Source organism: Delphinus delphis, chromosome 1 (assembly GCF_949987515.2).
Source record: "Delphinus delphis chromosome 1, mDelDel1.2, whole genome shotgun sequence".
In the NCBI taxonomy this organism is placed as follows: Eukaryota; Metazoa; Chordata; class Mammalia; order Artiodactyla; family Delphinidae; genus Delphinus; species Delphinus delphis.
In genome coordinates, this window is record NC_082683.1 from 41,571,799 (window position 1) to 41,584,890 (window position 13,092).

The 13,092-nt window shown below is 36.5% G+C and overlaps 1 protein-coding gene across 1 annotated transcript in view; it reads right to left on the minus strand.

The window, feature by feature from the left end:
- FAF1 (Fas associated factor 1) overlaps positions 1-13,092 on the minus strand; it is a 497,005-nt gene that overhangs the window by 130,381 nt on the left and 353,532 nt on the right. Inside the window, exon 9 of the mRNA XM_060021798.1 lies at positions 10,013-10,108. Coding sequence (XP_059877781.1) covers positions 10,013-10,108 — 96 coding nt within the window. The remainder of the gene's footprint in view (positions 1-10,012; positions 10,109-13,092) is intronic.

Below are 13,092 nucleotides of genomic sequence, written 5' to 3' on the forward strand. Positions count from 1 at the left end.
GGCTTACATATATTTCTAATCTTGCTGTGATATCCCTAGACTAAAGGCTAGAGCCTGAGTGAAAAAGAAGAATGCTTACAAACTCAATGAAGACTGGGATTTTTATCTGTTTTACCCCCAGCCTATGGTATACAATTAGGTGCTCAAGAAATATTCGCTCAATAAATGAAGAAATGGGTACAATCTAAGAGGTCAAAGATAAATAAGCTATACGAGTCTTTCAAAAAGCTCATGGTAGTCTAAACTTTTGGGCAGAAGTAATGGTAGCATTTAAAAATTTGCCTCTTCCCTACTGCAATGGTTCTCAAATTTCTCATTAGTGAAATATGGTACACTATCCCCATGTGTTATTGGAAGATAACATGAAATACACTATATACGAAAGCTCTTTGTAAACTGAAGGCCATTACATATGAGATGTAATAATGATGCTTCAATTCAATAAACATTTACTGAGAATTTACTACATGCTGGGCACTAATAAATATGCTCCGTTTATTTTGTTTTCAGCAACATCCGTTGAGATATAAGGTAGTACAATGAAAAACATCAGTTTCAAAATATGAACTTGGCTCCTGATCTCTAAGTTAGAATGGGATTTCAAAAATACTGAGATTTCAAACATTTGAACTGAGTTGTGAATACTGACCAATATTAATGTCTTGGATATGAAGGGGGTCCCAGCAAGGTAACTGGCTAAGTGCCTATCTGTACCACGTTTAATAAATAAAGTCTACAAAGACCATTGAATAAATGAAATTTCTATCTTTCAAAATATGTTGCTATGTACCTAAATTATGAAAATGCATTAAAAGAAACTCAGAATCAAAGACTCATGAAACTTGGCTAGAGGGGATGTTAGAGTTCAGTCAGTCATAGAATCATAGATTTTAAAGCTGGAAGGGATTTTAAAGATCTCTCACTAACGGTTTTCAAATTTCTTTTCACAGTTACCTCCCTCCCCTAGCACCAAGCAAAATATTATGTAAAATTATAGTGCCTACAATAGGTAAAAGTAAGGCCACTCTGGCTGATGTAGAGAGAGAGCAACAAGTAGCCTAATGCTCCTGGCCTTGGCCTTTTCTTCCTCACATCCCTTTGATAGCTGGGGTACCTCTGAAGGCTCTCAGGGCACTACGGAACAATTTTTAAAACTACTAATCTAGTGAGTCTAACAGCTCCAAATAAGGAAGGCAAGATATTTACTCCATATGACTCAGCAGGCTTAGCATTTCCTCCTTGGGCATAACCAAGCATTAATGTTCATAATTGTTAACATTTTCCCTCTTACCTTAAAGACAGTTTTCCCAATGGTTTGAATAGAGAAGGAAATGTACATATACTTACTGGATGAACAAAAATGAATGGTCCTTGCCCTAAGCATCTATCTGCTATTCTGACTATACCACTATTTCTCACAGAAGCCTTGGTTCTACTTGTACTCCTAATGCTACTTTAGTGTTTTGCTTTATAGAGCCAAGACCTCCTCTTGATTTCAGCAATTCAACAGCATAAAAATTCAAAACCCTTTCTCATTTCAAAACAGTGAAGGAGCCTCCCCTTCAAAATAACACATTTACTAGGACTATAACTGTACTTGAATTCCATCTGTTTCAGGTAGGCAAATATCTGGAGCATGAACTTCCCTTGAATTCTTAAATGGGTAAAGGCTCAGGATCTAAAAGGTACACTACACATTCCTTTAGGGTACTTAGCCAGGTTTGCAGGCAAGTGGAAAGAAACAAAAGTCCAGTATGACAAACTTTCTCACATCTTCTGTCAGCTAGGCTATCATCTCAGCCTTCACTTAGTCTTGCCTAGTACTCACCCTCCCTTAAAGAGGCATTAGATTAAGAAGGAGGTTTGGAGGACACAGGGATGAAAAAGAAAGGAACTGTTCTATATATCATCTTTTTTTTCTCATTGCTTTTACCTTACTCCTCCACATCTATCCTCTTTCTTCTAATCCAGCTTTCAGTCAAATAATAGCCCCTTTCCATAATAAGAGGACTAGGACAGTGATTTTAATTTTGTGCCTATGTAATGCATTATTTTGTCTTCACAAAGTACAGAATTCTCAACTCTCTTAAGATCCCAGAAAACAAAATCCTACAACAATAACATCTTCAAAGGGAGGTATCTAAAAAGCCGATTTTGTTGAAAAAAGTATATTTTGAATATGAATTATTGAAGTATCTGCAAGAATGAGCTACTTAATTATGTATAAGGAACTCCCAATCTCTTTCTTATCAGCCATCTAACAGGTTAGGAAAATCTTTTTCTAAAAAATGAGATAAACAATCTTTTTTCATTAATGTTTGCTGATGAGAATAGATAATCTCTTGGTTCAGTCATGGTTGCTCTAAAATTCTTTGAAACCAGGGAAGCTATTTATTCAAAATTTTTTAAAAAGGTAAAAAAATTAGTAATTCTATTTTGGCTCTCTATTGCATTCATTTATTCCCTTTATCATTTACCATACATTCATAAACCCTACTAAATGCTACATTGCCTGGACTTGAGTGAAAGATATACAGTGTATGTTCTCTCAAGGAATACAATATATATATAGATAATTATAATACCAACAATAAGTGTTATGACAGGTAAGTTCAGAGGAGAGCACCTAAATTATTGGGAGTGGGAGGAATCAGGGCAAACTTCTTAGAAAAGGTGATAACCAAACTGCTTGAGACAAAAATTTAGAACTCATACATGCATAAGACAAGCTTATAATTGAAGCTGATATTTCTTTCACCAACTACTTACCATGTCAAAGACCCAGGTTAAAAGCTTGGGATACAGAGAGAAAACATGGTTCCAAATTTCAAGAAATTCCCATTTTAAAGGAAGCTATATTTAGTTGCAAATATGTCTTTTCCAGTGTGTTAAGAGATACAATAAAAGTATAAGCAAAGATTATTGGAGAATAAAGGAAAGAGTGATTAATTACTTTAGAAGACTGTGCAAGGCCTGACGCAAGTGCTAATATTTAACCCATATCTTTAAAAAAGATATCAGTGTTGTGGAGTGTATGTAATAGAAGATTGGTGGGGAGGGAGTTGTACTCCAGGCAGAGAAAAAACACAAGCAAGAAACTGGATATTTAAAAAATCAATAAAGAATTCCAAAAAACAAACTGAATCATCAGCTCTATGTATGGAAGAGGAATGTGGACTGGCTATAAGGCTAGAAAGTTTTCATGAAACTAGATTGTAGTAGTCCTTAAATTGGTACACTAAGGTATTTGGACTTTACTCTGATGGCAATAGGGAAATCACTAAAGGTTTTTAGGTGGAGGACTGTTCAAGGGAACAATTCTGATGTGTGTGTGTGTGTGTGTGTGTGTGTGTGTGTGTGTGTGTATCTGCGTGTGCATGTGCACGCATGCGCGTGTGTTTGCAGTGGTTTGGCAGCATATGGCAGATTAGACTTGAAGACATGAGAAGGGATACTTATTTCAATGTTCCAAGTGAAAGAATTTGAGAGCCTATACTTTAGTAGTAGTGGGAATTCAATGAAGGGGACAGACTTAAAATATACTTCAGTAGAACTGATAGGGATTGTTGACCAATTAGATTTGAGGATGAAAAAAATGAAAGAGGCATATGAAACAAAAATTTCTAGTTTGGGTGACTGAGTGGTAGCGAAGGTCAGGTTTGGTGAGGAAGAATACTGAGGCCAGTTCTCAGATAGAATACATTTGAGGAAGCTGTAGGGCATCCAGGTAAAAACATCTAGTAGGCAACTGGAAAAAAAAAATCTTTTTAGGAGCTCAAGAAAGAGACCCAGAAAAGATTTAGATTTCGAAATAATCAACAGATAAATAATAGTAGAGGCTATAGAAATGAATAAGATCATTCAGTTAAAAATTAAAGGAAGAACAGTGATAAGGATAAAAGTTTACAGAATATATATTTCAACTGGTGGAGAAACAGTAAAAGAGATGGAAAGATAACTGTCAAAGATTAGAAAGGCAATTAAGAGGAAGAATCTGAGAAGTAAGGTGTGAGAAAAATCTCAGTGGAGACAAGCAATGTAAACAGATTCAGTAGGATGTGAATTAAGAAAGAGACAGTTATGGCACTATGACAAAAAAAAAACACAGCACAACAAAGAAACCTTGATTTATAATCAAAAGACCTAGTGTTAAAAAAAAAAAAAGACCTAGTGTTGAATACTTTGCCATTCTCTGTATGACTCTGGGCAAGCATCATTGCATCACCACTGTAGAAGGTGACCTATTGACCCACAGAGTTGGCTGTGAAAGTGAAAAAAGGTGGCATAGCATGGTATTTTATAAAAACTATTTTCTCCTGTTCCATACTTCTTTTTACTGAAGTATAGTTGATGTACAATATTATACGTTACAGGTGTACAACATAGTGGTTCACAACTTTTAAAGGTTATATTCTATTTATAGTTATTATAAAATATTGCCTATATTCCCTGTGTTGTATAATATATCCTTGTAGCTTTATACATAGTAGTTTGTACCTCTTAATCCCCTACCTCTGTCTTGGCCCTCCCTTCCCTCTTCCCACTGGTAACCCCTAGCTTGTTCTCTATATCTGTGAGTCTGCTTCTTTTTTGTTATATTCAGTAGTTTGTTGTATTTTTTAGATTCCACACATAAGTGATATCATATAGTATTTGTCTTTCTCTGTGTTATTCCATTTAGCATAATACCTTCCAAGGCCATCCATGCTACTGCAAATGGTAAAATTCCATTCCTTTTTATGGCTGAGCAGTATTCCATTGGGCTGGAGGGCTCATCGTGGGGCTCAGAACTTACTCCTGTGGGAGAACCTCTGCAATGTAATTATTCTCCAGTTTGTGAGTCGCCCACCTGGGACTATGGGACTTGGCTATATCATGAGTCTGCCCCTCCTACCCATCTCATTGTAGTTTCTTCTTTATGTCTTTAGTTGGAGGAGATTTTTTCTGGTAGGTTCCAGTCTTCTTCATCGATGGTTATTCTGCAAATAGTTGTGATTCTGGTGTGCTTGTGAGAGAAGGTGAGCTCAGGGTCTTTCTACTCCGTCATCTTAGCCGATCTCCCCAAAACTATTATCTTTCTCTAAAAGTTAAATTCAACTTTAGTCACTCCGTAGAAAGAAGCCACGTTGTAGTGAGTTAAGTAAATAGACAATGAAGAAATAGAGTCAGCCGGTACAGATTACTCTAAGAAGCTTGGCTGTGAAAAAAAGAACAGATGAGCTAACGCTTGAAGGGGAGCTAAGTTTGAAGGAATATATATATATATATATATATATATATATATATATTTAGGATGAGAAGATCTGAACATATTCTTAAGATGAAGAGAAGGAAACAATAGAGAGGGAGAGGATAAAAATGCAAGAGAGAGCCCTTAGCCCTCCCATGTTGTGGGAGAGGCTAGTGGGGGTAGGATCAAGATAATGGGCAGAACATAAAGTCTAATAGCAAACACCTCAACTAATAAATTAGGGTAAAAAATTTGATGCTGACATAAAAATATTCTAATTTGAACAGTCAAAAAGGAAAGGACCATAAAAATCTTGATATATCAGATCAGTTGGGACAGTTTCAAAGAACAGTAGGTCCCTCTATGACTGGAATGAACAGTTTTTGTCTTGGGTTGACAATGAGCATTAATAAGGGTGAGGAGATGGGTTTTGGGGGAGACATGGTAAGTTCAGTTTTATACAGAGTGAATCTGTAGTGGACATTCAGATGGAGATGCTCAGGAGGAACTGGGTTATTATTTAGCTTGTCTGCCTGTGGTGAGTATGTGGCATTGTACCCATTGGCAAACAAGTTAAATACTTGTCTCAACAAGTTTTAAAAACTGAAACACAGATTTTTGGCAACTATCTGCATTCAATTTCATTTTGATAGGTACAAGCTCCTTTACAGAAAGACTGTAAAGACTTTACAGAAAGGCTTTTTCCACAGCCATATTCCCAGCACTTATGCCAGTGTCAGGTGTACAGTAGGTATGTAATCAGAATTTATTGAATGACTACTGATTGAATCTTTTCTGTCATTTAAGCCAAAACCTACGTATCCTTATCTCCTCCCTCTTACTTCTCCCACAGATCCTATCAGTCACCAATCCTACTGATTTTCCCTCCAAAATATATCCTGATCCACTTCCTTCTCTCTTTTTTTAACTAGTGATGTTCTAGTTGAGGGTCTCATTATCTTCTGCCTGTACTAGCACAATAGATTCATATCTGATTTCTCTGTCTCCAGTCTTGCTTCCTTTACATCTAGCCTCTGCATAGCAAAGTGCTTTTCTCTAAAATGTCCATCTGGGAAAATAAAAAAATCATTCCCCACTTAAAAGCCTTCTGTGCCTGCCCAGAGTTCAAGTTCCCAACTTGACATACAAGACCTATTCACCATTGTCTCATCTTTTATCTTGCTTTGTCTTGCACTTTATTTTTATTTTTTTTTACAAAGTTCTTTTTTTTTTTAAGTCTTTATTGAATTTGTTGCAATATTGCTTCTGTTTTTTTTTTTAATGTTTTGGTTTTTTGGCCCAGGGCATGTGGAATCTTAACTCCCTGACCAGGGACTGAACCTGCACCCCCTGCATTGGAAGGCGAAGTCTTAACCACTGGACCGCCAGGAAAGTCCCCTCCCACTTTATTTTGCATGAACAAACTGCACTCATGTCGCCCCATATACTACATTATATCATGCTATTTCCTCTGAATGGAATACTATTTCCATGTTTCTTCATTTGTCTGACTGTGACTCATTCTTTTAATTCGATTTGGATGTCAACTGCTGTAGTTCCCTCCTCCCCCCGCTCCTTCTTGTTTTTAAAAAATATTCATTCACAGTTATTTATTCTGTGGCTGGTGTATACCAGGCACTTTATTTCATTTTATTTTGCTTTTTATAAATTTATTTACTTCATTTATTTTATTTTTGGCTACATTGGGTCTTCGTTGCTGCACGAGGACTTTCTCTAGTCGTGGTGAGCGGGGGCTACTCTTCTTTGCGGTGCATGGGCTTCTCATTGTGGTGGCTTCTTTTGTTGTAGAGCATGAGCTCTAGGCACGTGGGCTTCAGTAGTTGTGGCACGCGGGCCCAGTAGTTGTGGCTCGCAGACTCTAGAGCGCAGGCTCAGTAGTTGTGGCACACGGGCTTAGCTGCTCTGCGGCATGTGGGATCTTCCCAGGCCAGGGCTTGAACCCGTGTCCCCTGCATTGGCAGGCATATTATTAAACACTGTGCTGCCAGGGAAGCCCCTCAGGCACTTTACTAGGTGTTAGGGCTACAGAGGTAGATGAGGCAGACAAGTCTTTTGCCTAAAAACATTCTTGAAGGTTATAGAACCCTTCCCCCATACATGTGCTCCCCTAGTATCTTATGCTTATCTCACTTTTCTCATTAGTTATATAATACGAAATTTTCAGTTTATATTCATTTGACTAGCACATAGTTAAGTATTCAATAGACATCTCTGTAACTGAAAATATAAATCAATAGTTTTAACATCAACTGTATTTTAAATTTCTTTTTTTGTTATTCTTGGAATACCCCTCCTGCTCCTCCACTATCAACTGAGGATTGGACGACTCCTAAGGAACCTGGGTCCAGGGGGCCCCTATACTGTCCCACCCAAGCATCCGTGATGTGGAGAGATAGGTACCTAGCTAGGTACCCAGAAATATGGGAAGGTCATTGAAAGGGGACTTAGGAGCAAGGGGAGGATGGGAAGAAAAGAGAAAATATTAAATTGTCATAAGGAAAATGTATTTGCAGGGCTAGAAGGATGTAAGAAACAAAATTCCCCCAGTTAAAGAACACATAACTACAATGCATAAAATTCAAAACCTGAATTTAACTGCTGGTCTCAAGTATCTTCTTCTTAACTCAAGGCTGAAGATAGTCAATGGCAAAATGGTAATTATCTTGAAATACACGAACTCATATAAGAGAAGGGTTAAAACCAGAAGAAAGAAGCAGAACCACTGGGTGGAAGCTATAAGGTCACAGCTTCCAATTTAATATAAGGTTGATATCAACAGACAGAGATGCTCAACAATGGAACTGGTTGCCTCATGAGGACAGAACCCTGCCATTGGAGATAAAACACAGATACATTTTGAGTGAGCTTCTTTAGCACACAGACTGTGATCCTAATGTTTGGCATGTAGAAGACATTAGAAAAATGTTCAAATGAATGAGGGAGGAATGGATGGGAGAGTGTAAATCAAATAAAAAAATCCCTTCCAGTTTTATAATTCTATGACAACATAAAAACCAAGTCACAGCTTCTTTCCCATTTCTCACCAGTCCCCTGGAGGAAGTGGTATTTACAGTTAGCCAGGGAAGGAAAAATAATGGACTCATCCCAGATAATCAGATTTAAAGATATCCCAAGGGTGGCTGTTTTAGTTTTGCAAAGCTCCCTAACCCTATTCTACTTTCTTCCATAATTAATCTAAAGTGTATGCCAGCCTCAAAAACGCTAGTCCTCAATACATGGCATTAACTTCTTTCCACTGAAGGGATTGCCCATATAACACATATAATGGTGAGGGTGAAAAAAGGAAATAAAATGAAGTGAAACAGTTAACTGTCATCTCTCAGAGCATAGAATAATTAAGAATTTTGGGTGGAGCTAGTTGGCTCCCTTTTAATGTTAGCAGATTTATCCATTAAAGAGTTGACGCATAACGTACTTTAGTCATTAAAAATATACTCAAGCACTAGAAGGAAATATTTCAATAAATTATTTCTGGCAACTTCTGCCAAGCAATGAACCCCTATCATTTTTCCTTTCATGAGCAATTAGTGAGATAAAGTGCTGGAAAATACAGTGTGGGCTCTTTAAAGGAAATTATCATTTTTAGAGTCTCGAAGGAAACAGTACAGTAGTATTTGTAGTAGGGAGAAAACCTCCCTTCTTTGTGGATTTCCAAAAACCGAGTAGCAAATTATCATTTTCACAGGATGATCATAGACTAGAACTTCACTTATGCAGTCCCTTTTCTCTTTCACATATTTAAGCGATATAAGTACATATTCAGAGGATGGCTGCAGAAGTCCTGTGGCAGCTTCCATAATGAATGTCTAAAATATATAAGTTTAAATAAATATTTTGCAACCATATTTTGCATAGAATGTAAGTGGGAAAAAGGTTTTACTGGACGAGCTCAAGCTTTTGAATACTTGGATCAGGTACTAGCCTAAAAAACACTGGTATAAATAAAGTTTTTTGTACTATTTATTTATGACCTCTGTTGCATGCACTTTTTAAGTCATGATGATGATTTTTCCTAGTACAGAGTAGCAGCTTAATAAATACTTTTAAAACATTTAAACTGTAATGTCCAGGCTCTCTTTCCCATTCCCTTATAACCAAAGTCATGGCTGGACACAGTGCTATTGTAGCCAAGGAAAAGATACTGTCTTTTAATATAGTTCAGACCCACAAAGACACATGCAGGCATATCACATACAGAAACATGTTCAATCTCCTTGCCCCTCTTTGTTTCTACAGCACCTTGTATGCACTGCCATCACTGCATTTATTACATTATGTCATTATTATTAGTTTACTAATTTATCACCTTTGAGCACCTTGATATAGGTACATTGTTATTCATCTTTGTCACCTAGTATTGAGGACAATGCCTGGCTCATAGAAGGTGCTCCAACTCAATGAGTTAAAGGACCTTCAGGATGAATCCTAATAAATGTACTCAACTATATGGTCAGCAGCAAAGAAAATTCCTTTGTTAACCTGACAGTTTTAAGTAAAAATTATTTCAACCAATCCACCCAAATTCTGTCTGTTTGAAACATGAAACTTACAGAACAAGAAGGAGCACATTAGCAATAATCTCGCATGGAAAGTTTCTGCCTTTAAGAATTTACTGAGACTTTATTCACGCTACATTAACTTTATCTATTCACTGCTGTGGCAGATAAAAAAGAATAGGAAGTGGGCATGTGAATGGAGGATAGGCCTTCTGTTCAATGAAAAGCAAGCAAACAGGCTTACCTCTTCGGATTGCTCCCGGGTCTGTGCAGGTGAAGATCTTCTTCCCACTGTAAGTCGATGGCACGGATATGAAAGCCCTGATTCAGCAAGACACATCTGCAAAAAGTAGAATCCATCATTTGTAAACAAAATGAAGTCATATTTCACAAAAAAATTTTACTTTTCAGGTATTTTCTATTATTTCTGAAGCAAGATTAGAAAGTTCACTCTAGTAGCCTAGGCATTACATTCAAAGGAAGGCTCTGAAAATTTGAAAATTTTTCCATACACGGATGTTACAACAGCAAGGCTATTTTTCATTAGACAATAGACTGGAGCTCCAGGAAACTGTAACAAGCTTAAAGTAAAGCTAATCATATACACCTCCCCACCCCAGCATGTCTGTTACTTTTCTGATTAGTAGAATAACACCTCTATTTCCCAATTCCCAGGGCAATACTTTATAAATCTATTTTGAAGGGTACTTGGAAGAGTGTTTGTCGAAGACATTTAAAAAAAACAAACACATTTCTATACATGGTAACAATGTCATTTATGCTCTACTCAGTATTAATCCACAATTTCAGATCATTATAGCTGATGAGTCTATAATATATGTAAAGCTCCTAGTACAGTACCTGGCACACAGACATTCAGTTTTATTACCATTATGATCTAAAACGCTAACCAAATTTAGCCAAAACAATGAAAGTAATATATATTTATTTCTATTGAATTTTATTTTGGGTCTGATATTAAATATTTTGAGATTTAAATTAAATTTAGGAAAATATGAATGCATGTCACTTTTGTCTGCATAAAAGAATTAAAACAATATTAAATAGCCAAAGGACGGTATTTTTCTTTGGTGTCAGTAAAATGACACACATTTAATGTAATGATGATATACAGTGAAGTTCCTTTTATTCTTATTAGAAATAAAATAGGGTATCCACTAGCACACTGAAAACATTCGTTGTAACTTTGGGGGAGGTGTGAATTAAATTGATATATGAGGAAACCCAAATATCTGTAAATTCATAGGGACCAGACACAATTATGGGTCAGTCCTAACTACAATTCAAACGTGTTATAATTAGGCTAATTATCTGAAGACAAATACTGGAATGGAAAATGCAAATGTCACCTAAATATCCAGGTATTTTCAATCGTGTATGGTATGTGCTGTCGTATAGATTCTACAGATAAAAATCATGTGTTTTTTTTATTGTTATCTTTCCTTTAGTCTCATTAGAGGTTTTTGTTTGTTTGCTTTTGCACCTAGATATTTTGGCATTGTACTTTACAAATGCTAGAAGGCCTGATTAATAAAATAAATAAATAAAAGCAAAACTGCCATGACTGTCATTTCTACTCAATTATATCCATCAAAATAATTGTCGTAATTAGCTCAATTTATTTCATTTCAGTACAAATAAAAGCAAAGCTAAGCTGGATAAGAAGCACAGGCAAAATTTCAAGACACGCGGCCTTCATTTTTTCATTTGAAAAAAGTTCTCCTCCCTCACTCTGAAATCCTCTGGTAATGAAATAGTAATGATGGTAAATGTCACTGACAATCAGAAGCAGTGTAGTGTAATGGAAAGAGAACTGGAAGAGCCAGAAAAATCTCAATTTAAGTACCACCTAGCTTCCTGATCTTGGAAAAGTCATTTCTCTGTTCTAAGCTAGAGTTCCCTCTTCTATTAATTGAGGTGAGTAATCCCTGCCCTAACTACCTGAATGGACTTTTGAAAGGGTTAAAAAGAATAAAATAAGAAAAGATGGCTTTGAAACTATACTGAAATAGGCAGAAGAGCTGTTATCACTCCAATGGTCATTATTTTTAGGACCTGGCGAAGAGGAACGGTGATTAACTTCCACTGTCACTACCTTTGCATACAGAGCAATCGTAAATTAAAAGAGGACATATTTTAGGAGGAGCTGGAGGAAGGCGCTCACTAAAAGTACATGGTACTACAAATGGGCTGGCTCTTTAATGGGCTTGTCTCCACAGTTATCAATATTAACCTTCCCCATAGCTACTAAAATTCCTGAAGATAAGAGGACAGTGGCCAGCACTTTCTCCTTAGTCCATAGCTGAACAAGTAGGCCTCACTCTACACTGAGGAAATTAAAGGGTCAAGAATTTCTATGTGCCCGGCATTGATTAAATATAAGGCATAGTGTCTGTTTTAAGGGAACAGATATACCAGTCAGGGAGACAAGAGATACACATAGGAACAGAGACAGAAAAAGGAATACAAATGAGGCAAGCTGGGATTATATCACAGTCTCAGTAGAGCTGGGGACCCCTTGGAAGGGACAATAGTTACTTAGAGAGTGATTTCAAGAAGTTAGGGCTACAGTAAAGGTTTGCTGGGACTCATGACCAAAGCTGTAACAGATGTGAAGTCAGAAGGTGGAGGTTCCAGGCTGGCTAAAGCACTCAACGACAATGGGCAAAATCACTTAGAATTTCTGTACTTCAGTTTTCTTACTTAGAAAATGGTGTATTACAATTGTTCTATTTGTCTCACAGAGTTGGTATGAAGATCCAATAAGATAATGTATGTGAAATCAAATGGTTATGTAATTGTAAATAACCAATATTATTATCATTGGAGTATTTATTTTGCAAGAAATTAGAAAAAGAAATTTCTAGGTTTGTTTGACTAGAAATTTGCAGGTTTGTTTGACTTTATAGTTGAAAATTTACATTTAGATTTACATACATCATATTAGTTAATTAACCTCTATATAATGGTAATCTTTCAATCACAAGATTGCTTTAACCTACTTTTTCACTAACCTCTCCCAATCCTTAAGTATCCAGAAGATTATACCCCTAGGTGTGCGGCAAGTATGTAGAATTAAACAGTAAAATAAAGGAATCTTGACTTTATCCTATATTGAATTTTTGAACCCATTTTGAATCTCTGCATCTGCCATGATGGGAAGTCAAAGAATTAAGTCTAATATAGCCAGAAAAAACTGAATAAAGAGTTGAAAATAGATTCTGAAATGAGTCACAGTCCTTCACTGTACTAGGTTAAAGCAGTTTTTCCCCAGAAAGTAACACTGTGAGTTATATTCTTTCG